Genomic DNA, 16,560 nt, shown 5'->3' on the forward strand with positions numbered 1-16,560 from the left:
AAGCTTAAAAAAACCTCCATTACTTTATGTGTGGTTCAGGAAAGAACAAACATTTTAACATCTTTCAAACAAGTAATAAGAGGTTCCTACATTACATATAGAAAATAATGAGATATTAAAATGTTAAACATATTTTTAAAAAATCTGTAAGATACTTAGGTTAGTTAATAGGTGCCTGAGAAAGACTAAATATTATGAATTGTACCTTATGGCAGGATTTTCCATCACTTGAATTTCTTTCTTGATTTTATGGAGCCGAATTCGAAGTTCTATTAGGTTGCAAGCTTTATTTTCATCCAAACTATCTTCGTTGTCAATATCATCTATATTTTCTTCCAAATCAGAAATTTTGTTCTGTATTACACGAGCCTCTGACAACAGTGACATGATATTTTCAACCATTTCACATGGTATTTTTCCAGACTTCATATCATAGTACCTACATATGTTGAAAGTGGACGTATCTGCGATTAATATTCACACTTCATAATGCGGCATAAAATTCAGCTAAACAAGCAAATTCCACAAAAGTTTTGTAATCCCATTTTGCATCCAAACATTTAACATAATTTTATCTGTAATGACTATTTTAAGTGAACTGATAAAGTTTTCATATTCATACTCAATGTGTACAAAGTTAGTGATAATGTAAATATACCCAATCATTCTAAACTGTATTGTCACTTATAGTGCAATAATGTTTCAGAAAATAGTCAACATGAAAAAATAAATAAACAAAAAAATTAACTAAAATTTTAAAAAATTTTAACAATCTGTTTGCAATGCAATGAAGTTGTCACATTTCTGAGAGCCACATATAAATACTTTTCCCTTCTGGACTCAAAGGAGATGAAGAAACTATTTCAAACTGACACTGAACTCAAAAACATTCCACTAAGCAGTGTTACCTAGAAGGTAGTATGATGACCAAAAGAAAACTGTGGTACTGAAAGACATATGAAACATGGTATAATTTAAGGTATGTAGCAGTAACATTGGACAAATCCTTGTCCAAAGCTTATCAACTGTTCAAAAAGTCAGGAAAAAACCTCACAATTTAGCAACGGCTCAATCAGTGCAGCCTGCCTCTGCCAACAAATATGCCTATTTCAGGTCATTTGAATGGAACTGCTGACTCAATGAAATACCGAAAGAAAATGCTGATTACAAATTGTCATTCCTCTCCTCAACTCCTGAATATCATCATTAGCAGCAGCAGTTGTACGCCCACCTAGTGACAAAATCATGAAACATGATTCTCAGAAAAAGTTTCAGAGTTGTTCCATGGCTTTTCCTCGTGTTCTACGACTGTTGTGTTACAACAGTCCAAGTCGCAGGTTCCCTATCGAAATGGGGAATATGTGACAATGTTGTGTGACTTATTGTAGTTGGTACATTTTCTGAGTCAATTTCTATTTGATTGCTGTGAAGACAACATCAAATATAATTGATGTTTCAGGCCCTCTCAGGTCTGGAATGCAATATCCCAAGACCGCAAAAATAGAGGCAAAAGGAGGGATGCTATGGGACATTTGGTCAAAAAACATGAAACTTCCAAAACACAAACAGAAAAAATACACAAGTTAATAACCACAATTCAAGAGACAACAAAAGAAGCTGTGAGGGGGAGGCAGTTTTTCACCAAAAAAGTCAAATTTATTAGGTCATCGCTCAATTTAATTTTTCCTTCAAAACATGGAATCTGGAGGAAGTCAGCATATGTATTGTGATAAAGATAGATATCAACCATAAATGTAGCCCATAAACTTGTATTCTTAAAAAAAAAAAAAAAAAAAAAAAAAAAAAAAAAAAAAAAAAATTATTAAAATAAAACATAATGCCAACAGAAGTCCTGATTCCCACTTTTACAAAACCTTTCATTGAAATAATTACAACTTTACATGTTTCTCAGACAGCACTTGAGATCACTTGTTTTGAAACTCTAAATGTATATTCATCAGGCTGATAAGAGATTCATCCCTAGCAAGGAACCAAAGTGTGACAGCTATCCATACCAAGATTGGAATGGTTTTCCTAAATACTGTGAAAACTTTTCTTCAATCATCTGCACAATGGTTTTAAAATTGGCAGGGTACATTCTTTAAACATTTCTGAAAGCCATACTCTCTTCTATGGTACTTTTAATTTTTCAATCAGATTCATCATCATTTGTGGTTTTCAATGGTCAAAATCTGGAATGGATAGTCACTGCATTATCACGTTGCTCCATGTTGCTAGCTCTTGAAATAGAGTCCTGCATTATATAACATTCTTACTACTTTTAAATTATCTAGTATTCTCATAAGTTCATTTTGCTTGTCTTATTTGGACAACTAAGATCAGATGGCTGTGTAATTATAATACATGCCCAATGAATACATTGTCATCTTATGCCCATTTATGTACTGGCTGACGCTTAAGTAAAACGACAGCAGCAGCAGAACTATGGTTTGGTAGGTTCCCGCATTATTTCTAGAAAACAGTTGTCTTAAAGGCTCTTCATCCCACCAAAATATTGTTTTGCAATGTTTGCTTCCTCTCTATATTGATTTTTATTTTTATTTGAGGTACTACATTCTACCAACAAACACCGACTTCTAACTGAAATCATTTGTTTCCAAAGAGAGTTCGTTATTATCCATGCCAACATAGACTGAAAAATGGTTACACCCAAAACTAATATTCCTAACAACATCTGTTCTACAAAATATGGTTTGCCGGACAGAAGATGAGAGTTTAGGAATGGAGTACAAACTCAGGTGGGACAAGAAAATCTGTCGAGACTTTTCAAAGAAACCATTCCCGAATTCATCTTAATCCAGTCAGAGGGAAAACTATGGAAAATCTACCTACGCGCACACACACACACACACACACACACACACACACACACACACACACACACACACACACACACACACACACACACACGAGGGTTTTATTTATTCACAACCGATACAAAAGACTTACATGTTTGCACCTGTTACTGTCCTTCAAAGTAGTCACCAGCGTTGTGTAGAATCCATTGCCAGTGACGTGGAAGGCGTAGTATACTGTTAGCAGAGCCTGTACTGTTGATGGTGCGAATGGAACGGTCTAAAGTTATGGCGATTCCCGTGTATGACTGTTATGGTGTTATCCTAACGCATTATGTTCCGCAATGGCAGACTATCAATGCACAATATCACAGTTCGTTTTTGGAGCATCTTTGCGCATCTTTCTGCGCAACCCACCCGACAATGTGTGGACGCATACAGTGCAAGCTGGGGCTGCTCTGTTTGGTCGATGGGACTGGGAAGTACTGTACCATCCACTATAATCCCCATACTTAAGTCATTGTAACTTTGATTTCATTCCAAAGATGAATGAACCACTTCATGGCATTCACTTCAGAACCGTTCCAGAGATTTGACAGACAATAGACTGCTCCATTTGCGCCATCAACAAAACGGGCTCTGCTAAAGGTATACTACGCCTTTCACATCGCTGGCAACAGGTTTTACACAATACTGGTGACTACTTTGAAGGACAGGTACAGGTGCAAACATGTAACTCTTTTGCATCGATTGTGAATGTCAATAATTCCATTTTCACTTTTTACGCAAACAATCAGTTTTGAAAAGGCTTTAAAAAGAAATTTTCTTCTGTCTCATACCAGTCCAATGATATAATGTGCATAGGTATCTTCTCTCATAGTGTAAATGTGTGTCACATCAACCACGCTACAAAAAGGTGATAGTACTGTCAGACAAACTGATATGAAACTTACAGGTTTAGTCGTTCATTGAGATGTGCATCAATCCAATTCTGGCTATTATCTTCAGTGTCCCATGGAAACCATAAGTGGTTATAAAAAAACCTACAACATGAAAATTTATTGATAAGTAATTACAATGTAAGACACAATACAGGATGTTTCAAAAAGGACTTTCCAACTTTGAAAAGTTTAACTATTATCCAACTGAATATTATTTCACTCTCACTAATAAACAACGAAATGTAACTTCAAAGGACTGAGTGATATAGAATGTTGACACAATCAGGAACATACATTTATTTGCAAAGTGTGGCATATTATTAGCATCAAACGGCTGGCTGCCTCTCATACTGGCACAAGGAAGAACTAAGTTGGTGAATGAGTTACTTCGTTACTTGTTCATACATCAAATTCACAATAAATGTTCGAGGTGGAATGTGTCAGCAGAATTTATATATAACACTTACATTCCAATTAAAAATAAATAAATAAACAATAAAAATAATAATACATGGAAAAAAATAATATTTATATGGCTACATGTTGGCCATTTACAGGTTTTTTCCACAAAAAGTTACATATTTCACCCCTTTCTGTACCAGAGACATATTCATTAAAGAGTAATGCACACCATTTTCCTTTTTAGTGTTGTCCCTGTGAAATCTCCGTTACTCTCAAACTCTGGCAGACAGCTGACAACAAATCTCTTAAGGGACCAAAGAAACCATGAGACTGTGGTCAATATTTCCTGCTGCTTAATGAGATTCATGCAAGATTTTTGTGTGTGAACATTGCACATAATTATAATTCCTTTCTTTTATATGACTAATACTTTTTGTCCGAGTGAGGAGTTAATTGTTTCATTTATTGGACAACAAATACACATTGATGTGACATCAAATGATATGAGGCTTGCTGTGTCTGGTATGTGTATGTTCTTGATTCTGTCTATTTGAGTTTTCCAGGCTCCTGTTGTTATCAAAAGTGTACAATTTTTTTAGTAATGTCTGTGTCTGTTGGGTGAATGGCTCTGAGCACTATGGGACTTTCCGAGGTCATCAGTCCCCTAGAACTTAGAACTACTTAAACCTAACTAACCAAAGGACATCACACACATCCATGCCCGAGGCAGGATTCGAACATGCGAGTGTAGCGGTCGCGCGGTTCCAGACTGTAGCACCTAGAACTGCTCGGCTACACCAGCCGGCTGTTGGGTGAGGTAGTAGGATGGAGCACTTCGGAAGTTGATGAAAGGCCTTAGTGGGATATTATCCTTTTGAACCTTTGGCAGGAAATTTAGGATGGGTGCTTTTGGCTTTTTCTGTGTGATCCTTTTTACCTGGCCTTTTGAGAATGTATTTTTGATGTTTTTCAGTGTCTGCTGAATGTTTGTCTGCTACCTTGCTTTTTGGTCACTGGTCCTTTTCATCTATAATTACAGTAATAGTCTCTTTGTCTGCTCATGCTACTATGGCATTGTTCTGTTTTAATTTTTGTTTCAGGTATTCAGCAATGATATAAATATGGCTTTTGGAACACACAAATGTAAGAAAAACAGCATAGTCAAGGGAAAACACACTAAACAAGAAGATTAAATATTGGATAACCACAGCGACTGCATAGAAGCGATGGAAAAAACAGATACCTATAAATATCTAGGATACAGACAAAGAAAATTAAATAAGAACTAAAAGAAAAATATAGACAAAGACTAACAAAAATACTGAAAACAGAATTGACAGCAAGAAACAAGGCAAAAGCTATAAATACTTATGCTATACCAATCTTGACCTACTCATTTGGAGTAGTGAAATGGAGTAACACAGACCTAGAAGCACTCAATACACTTACACGATCACAAAGCCACAAATATAGAATACATCAACAGAAAGTTTCACATTAAACAGAAAGGAAGGAGGAAGGGGATTTATCAACATTAAAAACCTACATTATGGACAGGTAGACAATTTAAAAAAATTCTTTCTAGAATGAGCAGAAACTAGAAAAATACACAAAGCAATCACTCATATAAATACATCGGCTACAACACTGTAATTTCATAATCACTTCTACAACCCTTTAGATCACATAACATCAACAGATACAAAGAAAGTAAATTGGAAAAAGAAAACACTACATGGAAAACACCCGAGATCATCTAACACAGCCACACATCAATAAAGATGCATCAACACATGGCTAGGAAAAGGCAATATATACAGTGAGACGGCAGGCTTCATAACTGCAATACAGGATCAAACAATAAACACCAGATATTACAGCAAGCATATTATTAAAGATCCCAATACCACAACAGATAAACGCAGACTTTGGAAACAACAAATAGAATCAGTAGATCACATCACAAGCAGATGTGCAATACTAGCAAATACAGAATACCCCAGAAGACATGACAATAATACATCAACAACTTGCCATACAACATAAACTAATAAAACAACACATTCCGACATACAAGTATGCACCACAAAATGTACAGGAGAATGATGAATACAAATTATACTGGAACAGAACCATTATAACACATAAAACAACACCACATAACAAACCTTACATCATACTCACCAATAAAAAGAAGAAATTCATCATCTAAGACTGATTATGCCTTTCAGCGTTCAGTCTGGAGCATAGCCCCCTTATAAAATTCCTCCATGATCCCCTATTCAGTGCTAACATTGGTGCCTCTTCTGTTAACATGACCCCACCATCTAAGCCTGTTCATCCTGACTGCTACATCTATACAGTTCATTCCCAGATTTCTTTGATTTCCTCATACTTTCATATCCGTAACCTCAACCTTGTTGATAAGGTAACCTGAATCCACCCAGCTTTCGCTCCCATACAACAAAGTTGGTCGAAAGATTGAACGGTGCACAGATAACTTAGTCTTGGTACTGACTTCCTTCTTGCAGAAGAGAGTAGATCGTAGCTGAGCGCTCCCTGCATTAGCTTTGCTATACCTCGCTTCCAGTTCTTTCACAATTTAGCCATCCTGTGAGAATATGCATCCTAAGTACTTGCAACCGTCCACCTGTTCTAACTTTGTTCCTCCTATTTGTCACTCAATCCGTTTATATTTCTTTCCCACTGACATTACTTTCGTTTTGGAGATGCTAATCTTCATGCCATAGTCCTTACATTTCTGATCTAGCACCGAAATATTACTTTGCAAACTTTCAATCGAATCTGCCATCACAACTAAGTTGTCCGCATATGCAAGACTGCTTATTTTGTGTTCACATATCTTGATCTCACCCAGCCAGTCTATTGTTTTCAACACATGATCCATAAATAATATGAACAACAGTGGAGACAGGTTGCAGCCTTGTCTTACCCCTGAAACTACTCTGAACCATGAACTCAATTTACCGTCAACTCTACATGGATAGTCAGGCAGCAGTTAAAGACCTTTAATTGCTTGCAAAAGTTTGCCTCCTATTCCATAATCTTAGAACAGACAATAACTTTCTCCTAGGAACCCGGTCATATGCCTTTTCTAGATCTATAAAGCATAGATACAATTCCCTGTTCCACTCATAACACTTCTCCATTATTTGCCGTAAGCTATAAAGATCTGGTCCTGACAACCTGTAAGAGGTCTAAACCCACACTGATTTTCATCCAATTGGTCCTCAACTAGTACTCGCACTTTCCTTTCAACAATACCTAAGAAGATTTTACCCACAACGCTGATTAAAGATATACCTCTGTAGTTGTTACAATCTTTTCTGTTTCCATATTTGAAGATTGGTGTGATTACTGCTTTTGTCCAGTCTGATGGAACCTGTCCCGACTCCCAGGCCATTTCAATTATCCTGTGTAGCCATTTAAGACCTGACGTTCCACTGTATTTGATCAGTTCCGACTTAATTTCATCCACCCCAGCTGCTTTACTGCACTGCAATCTATTGACCATTTTCTCCATTTCCTCAAATGTGATCCTATTTCCATAATCATTCCTATCCCATTCTACCTCGAAATCTGAAATATTGCTGGTTGTATTTTCACCTACATTGAGTAACTCTTCAAAATATTCCCTCCATCTGCCCAAGGCATCCACAGGATTCACCAGCAGTTTTCCTGACCTGTCCAAAATACTTGTCATTTCCTTCTTACCTCCCTTTCAAAGACTGCTAATTACACTCCAGAATGGTTTTCCAACAGCTTGACCCATAGTCTCCAACCTGTTTCCAAAGTCTTCCCAAGATTTCTCTTGGATGCTGCAATTATCTGTTTGGCTTTGTTTCACAATTAATCAAAATATCGATACCCAATAAAACAAATATACAGAAGAAAACAGGAGAAAAAATTGAAAAATACATCCAACTGGCTGAGGAAGTCAAGGACATGTGGCATCAGGATAAAATTGACATTATACCACTATCAACTACAGGAGTCATACCACACAATATCCACCAGTACATCAACACAATACAGCTACATCCAAACGTACATATACAACTACAGAAATCTGTAATTATTGATACATGTTCAATTACTCGAAAGTTCCTTCAGAAGACCAAACCTAAATATAATGTTTAATAAAAATTGCCTGTGTCTCGAAAGGAGGATATAAGATGAACATCAACAAAGGCAAAAAGAGGATAACGGAATGTAGTCGAGTTAACCTGGGTGATGCTGAGGGAATTAGAATAGGAAATGAGACACTTAAAGTAGTAATGGAGTTTTGCTATTTGGGGAGCAAAATAACTGATGATTTCGAAGTACAGAGGATATAAAATGTAGACTGGCAATGGCAGAGAAAGTGTTTCTGAAGAAGAGAAGTTCGTTAACATCGAGTATAGATTTAAGTGTCAGGAAGTCGTTTCTGAAAGTATTTGTATGGAGTGTAGCCACGTATGGAAGTGAAATGTGGACGATAAATAGTTTGGACAAAAAGAGAATAGAAGCTTTCGAAATGTGGTGCTACAGAATAATGCTGACGATTAGATGGGTATATCACGTAACTAATGAGGAGGTACTGAATAGGATTGGGGAGGGGAGGAGTTTGTGGCGCAGCTTGACTAGAAGAAGGGATCGGTTGATAGGACATGTTCTGAGGCATCAAGGGATCACCAATTTAGTATTGGAGAGCAGCACGGAGGGTAAAAATCGTAGAGGGAGACCAAGAGATGAATACACTAAGCAGATTCAGAAGGACGTAGGCTGCAGTATGTACTGGGAGATGATGAAGATAGCACAGGATAGAGTAGCATGGAGAGCTGCATCAACCCAGTCTCAGGACTGAAGACCACAACAACAACAAAAATTGCCTAGCTCATAATATAATTCTAGACTACATCAAAAACTCTGAATAGCATGTCATCTGCACCAAAGAAAAAGAAAGTGGAGATTATGTGGCTAAAACAAGAAATTAGGAAATTATATACTAAGAAGAAGTCGCTCAACACTGAACTTTAGCAAACACATTTAGAATTGGCCAACAAATTTACAATACCATCTCACTTTCAGGAAATAACACAGAGAGAGAAGAAGCATTCACGCAGAAAGTAGTGCAAGAAAAAGAGGAGAAACAAAACAGGAAACTCAAAAGAATAATTAACAGCACAAACACACTCACTGGAAACAATCACAACCAACAACATAAATTCCATGAAAGAAACATTAACCTAGCTGACATAAATCTTACTAAACAAGAAAACAGCCTACTAGAAAAAGGGCCAAAACACAAATGTATCACCTAAAACAATAGAAAACCTCGTAACAGAGTCTGAACACATTATAAAGGAACAAGAAAGACTCAGCACACCAAATTTTAATCCAGACTTGACAAGAGAATTAGTAGCTGCAGAAATAACACAGATAATCAGAGGAAATCACAGCCAGCAAGCTAAAACAAAAATTAAAACAGAACAATGCCATAGTAACAGGAGCAGACAAAGAGAATATTACTGTAATTATGGATGCAAAAGGACCAGTGACCGAAAAGCAAGGTACCACACAAACATTCAACAGACACTGAAAAACATCAAAAATACATTCTCAAAAGGCCAGGTAAAAAGGATCTCACAGAAAAATCCAAAAGCATCCAACCTAAATTCCCTACCAAACGTTCACAAGGATAATATCCCGCTAAGGCCGGTCATCAGCTTCCAAAGTGCTCCATCCTACCACCTAACCCAACACACACACACACACACACACACACACACACACACACACACACACATTACTAAAAACATTTTACACTTCTGATAACAACAGGAGCCTGGAAAACTCAAATTGACAGAATCAAGAACATACACATACCAGACACAGCAACGCTCATATCATCTGATGTCACATCAATGTACATTTGTAGTCCAATAAATGAAACAATCAACATTACCACACAAAGATTAAAACAACAAGGAAACACACACACACACACACACACACACACACACACACACACACACACACACAGACACACACATCAATGAAATAACAACCATACTCCAGACCATAAAAACACAAAATTATTTTGTGATCAGCAAAGAATTTTATTCTCAACATGAAGGACTGCCAATGGATCACCAATCTGTGGCCTCCTATCTAACATATTTATAAACCACCTGGAGACCATGATCTTCAGACACAGAATGCAACCAAAAAACTACAAAGTTATATACTGTTACCGTTATGTCGATGACATAACATGCCTGATTGATGAACCACATACACACACAGAACAGCTATACAATGAAATAAACAACTTACACCAAAAAATTAACTTCACATTAGAAACAGAAACAAACAACACACTACATTTTCTAGATCTCACCATACGTAAAACAAACTACACATACAACTACAAAATATTCATGAAGCCGACATCCACAAGCACCACTATTCACAACCTATCGAACCACCCACTGACACATAAGCAAGCAAACTTCAGATACATGCTCCATAGATTAAACAGAACAGCCATGAGCAAACAAAACTACACACAAGAACACTACAAAACAAATAGCAGTAGAAAATGGTCATGACACGCATATGTTCGACAAATTAAATAAAAAAATATGGAAACAGTTCAGAAATGAACATCCCCCCCTACACACACACACACACCAAGCCCTCACCCAATACAGAGCAACACAAAACAATGACCACACACCAAATAGGATACACAAGACAACACAGCACGGAAGAAGATCAGAACACAGGAAACACCCACGGATAAATTTAACAGATCAGGAATATATCAACTCACATGCAACACTTGCCAGTCAATAAACACAGTGTAGACATGCAGAAACTTCAAAACCAGATATTCAGAACATTTCAGAGCTTTAAAAAGCAAAAACTCCCATAGTGCATTTCCTGAGCACTTGAGGGAATAGCCCATAATCACCACCCAACCACAATTATAGAAACAGACTTAAGAATACTAAAGCCCAGCCACAGCCTATACAGCAAACTGACCACTGAGAAAACTTAAAAATATAGAAGGCAACAGCAGAAGGAAAACAGGTCATAAATGAATACACTACACATTCCAAGGGCACACTATTTAACACATGTGTTAAAGAGAACACAAACAGCTAAAAAGTCTATATATATATACACACACACACACACACACACACACAGATAAAATGCAAACAAACTTCAAATTTGGCACCAAACTCACTGGTGAACAAATGAGCACTGACTGGGCTGTGACACAACCACCAGTGTGTTTTGGTGAAGTGCAAAGAGCTTTGACAACCATATTTTGTGAAAATATGTTAATTTTACATGTGCTTCACAACACCTCATCAGGATGCTGAGGACAAAAAGAGCTTACCACACAGAAAAGTAAGTAAAAACAAAATTTAAGCGTGAAATATCGTGACAAACTGAATTACGTGTACAGCATAAAATGATAAGTTAACTCCCAGCAAAATGTCTCATCAACATAATTTGGTTGCAGATGACATGCTACCTGTAATAAATAATACACAAGTGGTCCTGAAAAACGATGCAATTTGAATGTAAAGGTACTAACTAAAAGAAACAAATTGTTTGAACTAAATATACTTGTAATTTTGTAAACATCTAGTAAAAATGTTCACTTTACAGATTAAATAAAACAGAAACCCACTGATGATGGCACAGAGGTGTTGAAACTTGTTTGGGAACTTGCAAAAAAAGGTGTTTGGCATAACTGGCAGACCTTATATCCAACAATTTTAACTGCAAACACGGTAAAACAAGGAGCTGCAAATCCAAATGATGAACATGTAGATCGTAAGTTTTCTCTGGATTCTACATCAGTTTGTTTGTTGGAATCACTTTAGTGTTTAATTTAAAAATGAAGAAACTATTCTTCTACATATTTCCAGTCACTAATGAATTATGGAATCACTTTCTGGGAAAATTCAAGCTACAAGCATAGTGTTTGCAGAATACAGAAGTGTGCTGTAAGAGTTGTATGTGATATTAATTCATTTGTTCATCTTTTGAAGCGATCCACAAATCGATCCAATTTGTGACTTCTTCATGAGAGCGGTAGCATTGATCAGCCACACCATGCGCCATTGAGCTAAACAGGTGACAGGGGGAGCAATGTCTGGAGAATATGGCGGGTAGGGTAGGACTTCCCATTTTAATGTTTCCAAGTACATTTTGACCTCTTTTGCAATGTGGGGTTAAGCGTTGTTGTGCTGCAAAATCACTTTTTTGTCTTTTAACTCTCTGCTCAAACCCATTAATTGTGTTCGATAACAAGCACCTGTGATTGTTTCACTAGGTTTTAGCACCTCATAGTACACTACACCAAGCTGGTCCCACCAAATGTGAATATTCGGTTTGGCCGTCGGCATGGAAGCACGCCCGGGATATTCCCATGAGTTTTCGTGTTTAGGGTTATCATAATGAACCCATTTTTTGTCCCCAGTCACAATGCGATGCAGAAATCCCTTCTGTTTTTGCCTCTGAAGCAACTGTTCACATTCACACAAATGCCATTCAACGTCTCTTGGTTTCAGCTCTCACAGGACCCCAGTTCCTTCTTTCTGAATCATGCCCATAGCCTTGAGACATTTTGAAATGGCTTGCTGTGTCACTCCCACTAATCATGCCAATTCTTCTCGAGTTTAACAGGAGTCTTCATTCAGCAATCCGTTTCTTTTGACTGCTACTTACTGTTGTTGCCACCTATCGCCAAATGACAGAAGCAAAGTTGTGCACCTTGTATATATTCAGGATGGTCATTTGGAATTACCAGTATTTATCTTTTCAGAATAACCAGTGAAAAGCAGGAATATGTTGCACCACAGCTTCATCAGGGGACAAACTGCTGATGCATCAATTCGGTAGAACAACGTCAGAAGTGCTCATAAGCTAAATAACTAGGTGCAATGGCACAATAGTGCATATTCGGTTCATAACAACATTTTTTCAGATCGAGACAACACTTTTTTTGCAGGCCAGAAGACTTTACCAGTATGCCAACCAGAGTCTCTCAAAGCTGAAGTGATAACCACTTACAGCATCACACAGAAAAACCAGAGCAAATGAAGACATAGGTGCCCAAAGATTAAACCCAGCGCCTCGAGCCTATTGTGACTTATAGACTAAGACTATTGCCACTGGGGAAACACTAGCCAGCCTGGCTGACACATATACCACACAATTTAGACCCTCAGCCTCAGTAGTGTCTAGTTGTGTACAGTATGCCCAGCGATGCAGTTGACTCCAGCCAATACCCGTGAGAACGAAACCATTTGCAGTCCGAGATGAAGCAGCCAGCCGCCGTTGCCGCCAACAGATTTTACTGTCAATAGCTACAAGCCTCAGCCCAAGCTAAGCCTGTACACAGTCCATTCGGCACCTCTACACCATTGGGTCATCTGCCCAACGACTCCATTTTGCCGACAGCCACCTCCACGATATGCGGTGAGTTCGAGAGGGGGCTGTGTAGCTGTCCAGCCGTGCTGTTGCCATCCAAAGCACCATTTGGCCTACACAGTTGTTGCCCTTTGCCCTGAACAAATGCACACCGCTGTGCTGGAGGTCACGTCCTTATCCCGTACACTCTGGTGGGCCGCATACAGCCACTACGGAAGTGGGCTGGCAGCCAACGCTACCTACTGTAATTTATCATCATTTTGTGTCAGTGTTCTTCTGCCATGTTGACTACAAAATGACACTTCCAGCCACCACCATCACACACCACTTTCCTGGTCAGCATCTGCTACCCAAACAAACTTAGTGATTATCTCACAAGAGACCACGGACTCCTCCTCTGGCCTCGATTCCATAACTTAACAGAGCATAACAAATGTCTTATAGGTAGCAATTTCAATCAGTTCAAGACTGAATTAGATAACTTTCTTAGGTTAATTTATTATATTCAAGAAGAAAAAAGTACATCTGTACTACAATCGAGACCAAATCCGAAGGCAGTGTCACCAATAGAGCTCAACACTTAGTACTGAAAGCACACTTCTTATTAGCATCCATGTAAAACCAAAACAAAATTTACCTCCCCATTGAGAAAGTAGCATGTTGGGGAACAATTGGGAAGCGTATTTTAAACATCAAACATAGGTAACTTTATTTGTACAGAGCACCTATGAAATGTAACATACAACGCATCATTGACAATCGCAGATCTAATGCAATGCGGAATGTTGTTTCAGTAATTCTCCATATCTTCCTCACTCTCGTCTACCTCCAAAAATATGACCAGCTGGAAGCGTCTAGTGATGTGCCTTCCATCCATGGTCACGATCTCTGCCTTCTTTCAGTTCCTGTACTCTTGCCTTCTTCCACAGGTGCCATGAAAGGACTAATACTTGTAGGAGTAAAATGTCACCAACTCAGATTCTCATCACTCCCCCATCACAGTGATTAACCTAGTGAAAGTTACACATGAGCGTAAACTACTCCTTACTGCAACACTTCCAGAAATTTTCTGCTGTTTTTGGACACTCTTCAAGTCTGCTGCAGTCAGTGTCTCAGATCCAGTTGGCAATGCCATAAGCCTGCTGGGGCAGCAGTTCATCACGCCCTGACCCAAGTACAGGATGATTATAATTAAAGTCCAACTTTCAAACTGCTGTAGAAATAACACCACCGGTCAGAATGACGTCAAATTGCAATGGAATATTATCGGAGAAGGGGGAAAACGTATGGCACAAGAATAATAAATAGTTATAAAATTTAGCAATAGATGGTGCTGTAATCTCTCATAATTTTATAGTAGTCAACTAAAAACGACAAATGAATCATACAACAACGCCTAAGGTGTACGTTTGACATTAAACAAACTGTACTACTCAGTGTGCATGGGCGTGTGATACTGTTAATTAGGTAAGCACATCTACGATGGCAAGGTCATATCACATCAGATAGGGAGAAATTGGTTTTTAATTATCCTGAGACCACAAACAACATAAAAACATCACTCACATCGGTTCCTAATTGTCCTAAGGAGGGAGAGGGGGGGGGGGGGGGGGGGAGGGGGACCCACCCACATAAAAACCAACACTCACATCAGTTTTTAATTGTCCTGAGGTCAAAAACAGCATAAAAAGCACCAATCAAAATCAAATCTGATTATTAATTTCTGTGTGACTGGTCCAAACATGTCCAATATGCTGTCTACTGTTTTCTGCAACAAGTCGAAATCGAGAAACAGCATGTTCCACTACTGATTGAAGTGTTTCCAGGGTACCGATCAGAATGTGTTACGCAATACATGTCTCCAGCTAGGTATGCAATCGTCAGGATACTCAACACAACATCTTTCAGATAGCCCCACAACCAGAAGTCACACTGATTAAGAGCAGGTGATCGGGACAGCCAGGCTGTAGGGAAATGGCAGCTGATAATTCTAGCATTTCCAAAATGGCGCTTCAGCAGCTGCTTAACTAGATTTGCAATGTGCAGAGGTACGCCATCTTTCATGGAAATGATCCCATCCATACAGCCACGCTGTTGGAGAGCTGGAACGATGTGGTTGCGTGAAAGACACTCTTATCGCTTTCCAGTGAGGATACAGGTAACAGGACTGGAAGCACCTGTCTCTTCGAAAAAATATGCCCTACGATAAATGATGATGTAAATCCGCACCACACAGTGACCTTTTCAAGATAATGTGGTACTGGTTGATTTGCGTGTGGATTTTCTGTTGTCCATATTTGAGAATTCTGTGTACTGACGTATCCTGTCAGATGGAAGTGGGCTTCGTTTGTCCACAAAATCTTCCATGGCAAATCATCGTCCACTTCCATGCAAGCAAGAAATTCTAATGCACAGGTCTCTCTTGCTGGCAGGCCAACAGCAAGCAACGCACACACATGGGTAATTTTGAATAGATAGCAAAGAAGGATGTTTCGTGGGATTTTATGCGCCATGCTCACGGGTATGTCCAATATTTGGGCAATTCTCCATGCACTCCATGTTTGCACACCACCACTCGTTTCATCCTGCACTGCTGTGGCCACTGCTCCTAGTGATGTCAAATCAATTCCTTTTCACCCTCTACCAGGTGGCACAGCAAATGGACCATATTTTCAAATTTCTATATCATTTTATACAGACCCACAGTAGTCATCGGACCAATGCCTTTTTCCAAACCCTTCAGTGTCCAGAACTTCTACAGAGCGATGTGTGCACAGTCATCATTCTTGTAATACAGCTTTACAAGCAGAGCATAATTCTGCATTGAGACACTCATGGCAAACATTGCAGATGTGAAAGGAGGAAGAGCCATGTAGTCGGATTGTTCATACCAACTTCAATGTGTCGTGCACATGACATGTGTCTTCACTTACTTATTCTGA

The 16,560-nt window shown here is 38.5% G+C and overlaps 1 protein-coding gene across 5 annotated transcripts in view; it reads right to left on the reverse strand.

Moving 5' to 3' along the window:
* Positions 1–16,560, reverse strand: part of LOC126365842 (protein nessun dorma-like) — a 201,666-nt gene that overhangs the window by 94,047 nt on the left and 91,059 nt on the right. For 4 of the 5 annotated variants that reach the window (XM_050008477.1, XM_050008480.1, XM_050008478.1 and 1 more), the window contains 2 exons: positions 3,770–3,859; positions 206–439 (listed from right to left, as the gene is read on the reverse strand). In XM_050008477.1, the coding sequence (XP_049864434.1) occupies positions 206–439; positions 3,770–3,859 (324 nt within the window). The remainder of the gene's footprint in view (positions 1–205; positions 440–3,769; positions 3,860–16,560) is intronic. The other variant, XM_050008481.1, reaches the window with a different exon arrangement.

Source organism: Schistocerca gregaria, chromosome 4 (assembly GCF_023897955.1).
Source record: "Schistocerca gregaria isolate iqSchGreg1 chromosome 4, iqSchGreg1.2, whole genome shotgun sequence".
NCBI classification, from domain to species: domain Eukaryota; kingdom Metazoa; phylum Arthropoda; class Insecta; order Orthoptera; family Acrididae; genus Schistocerca; species Schistocerca gregaria.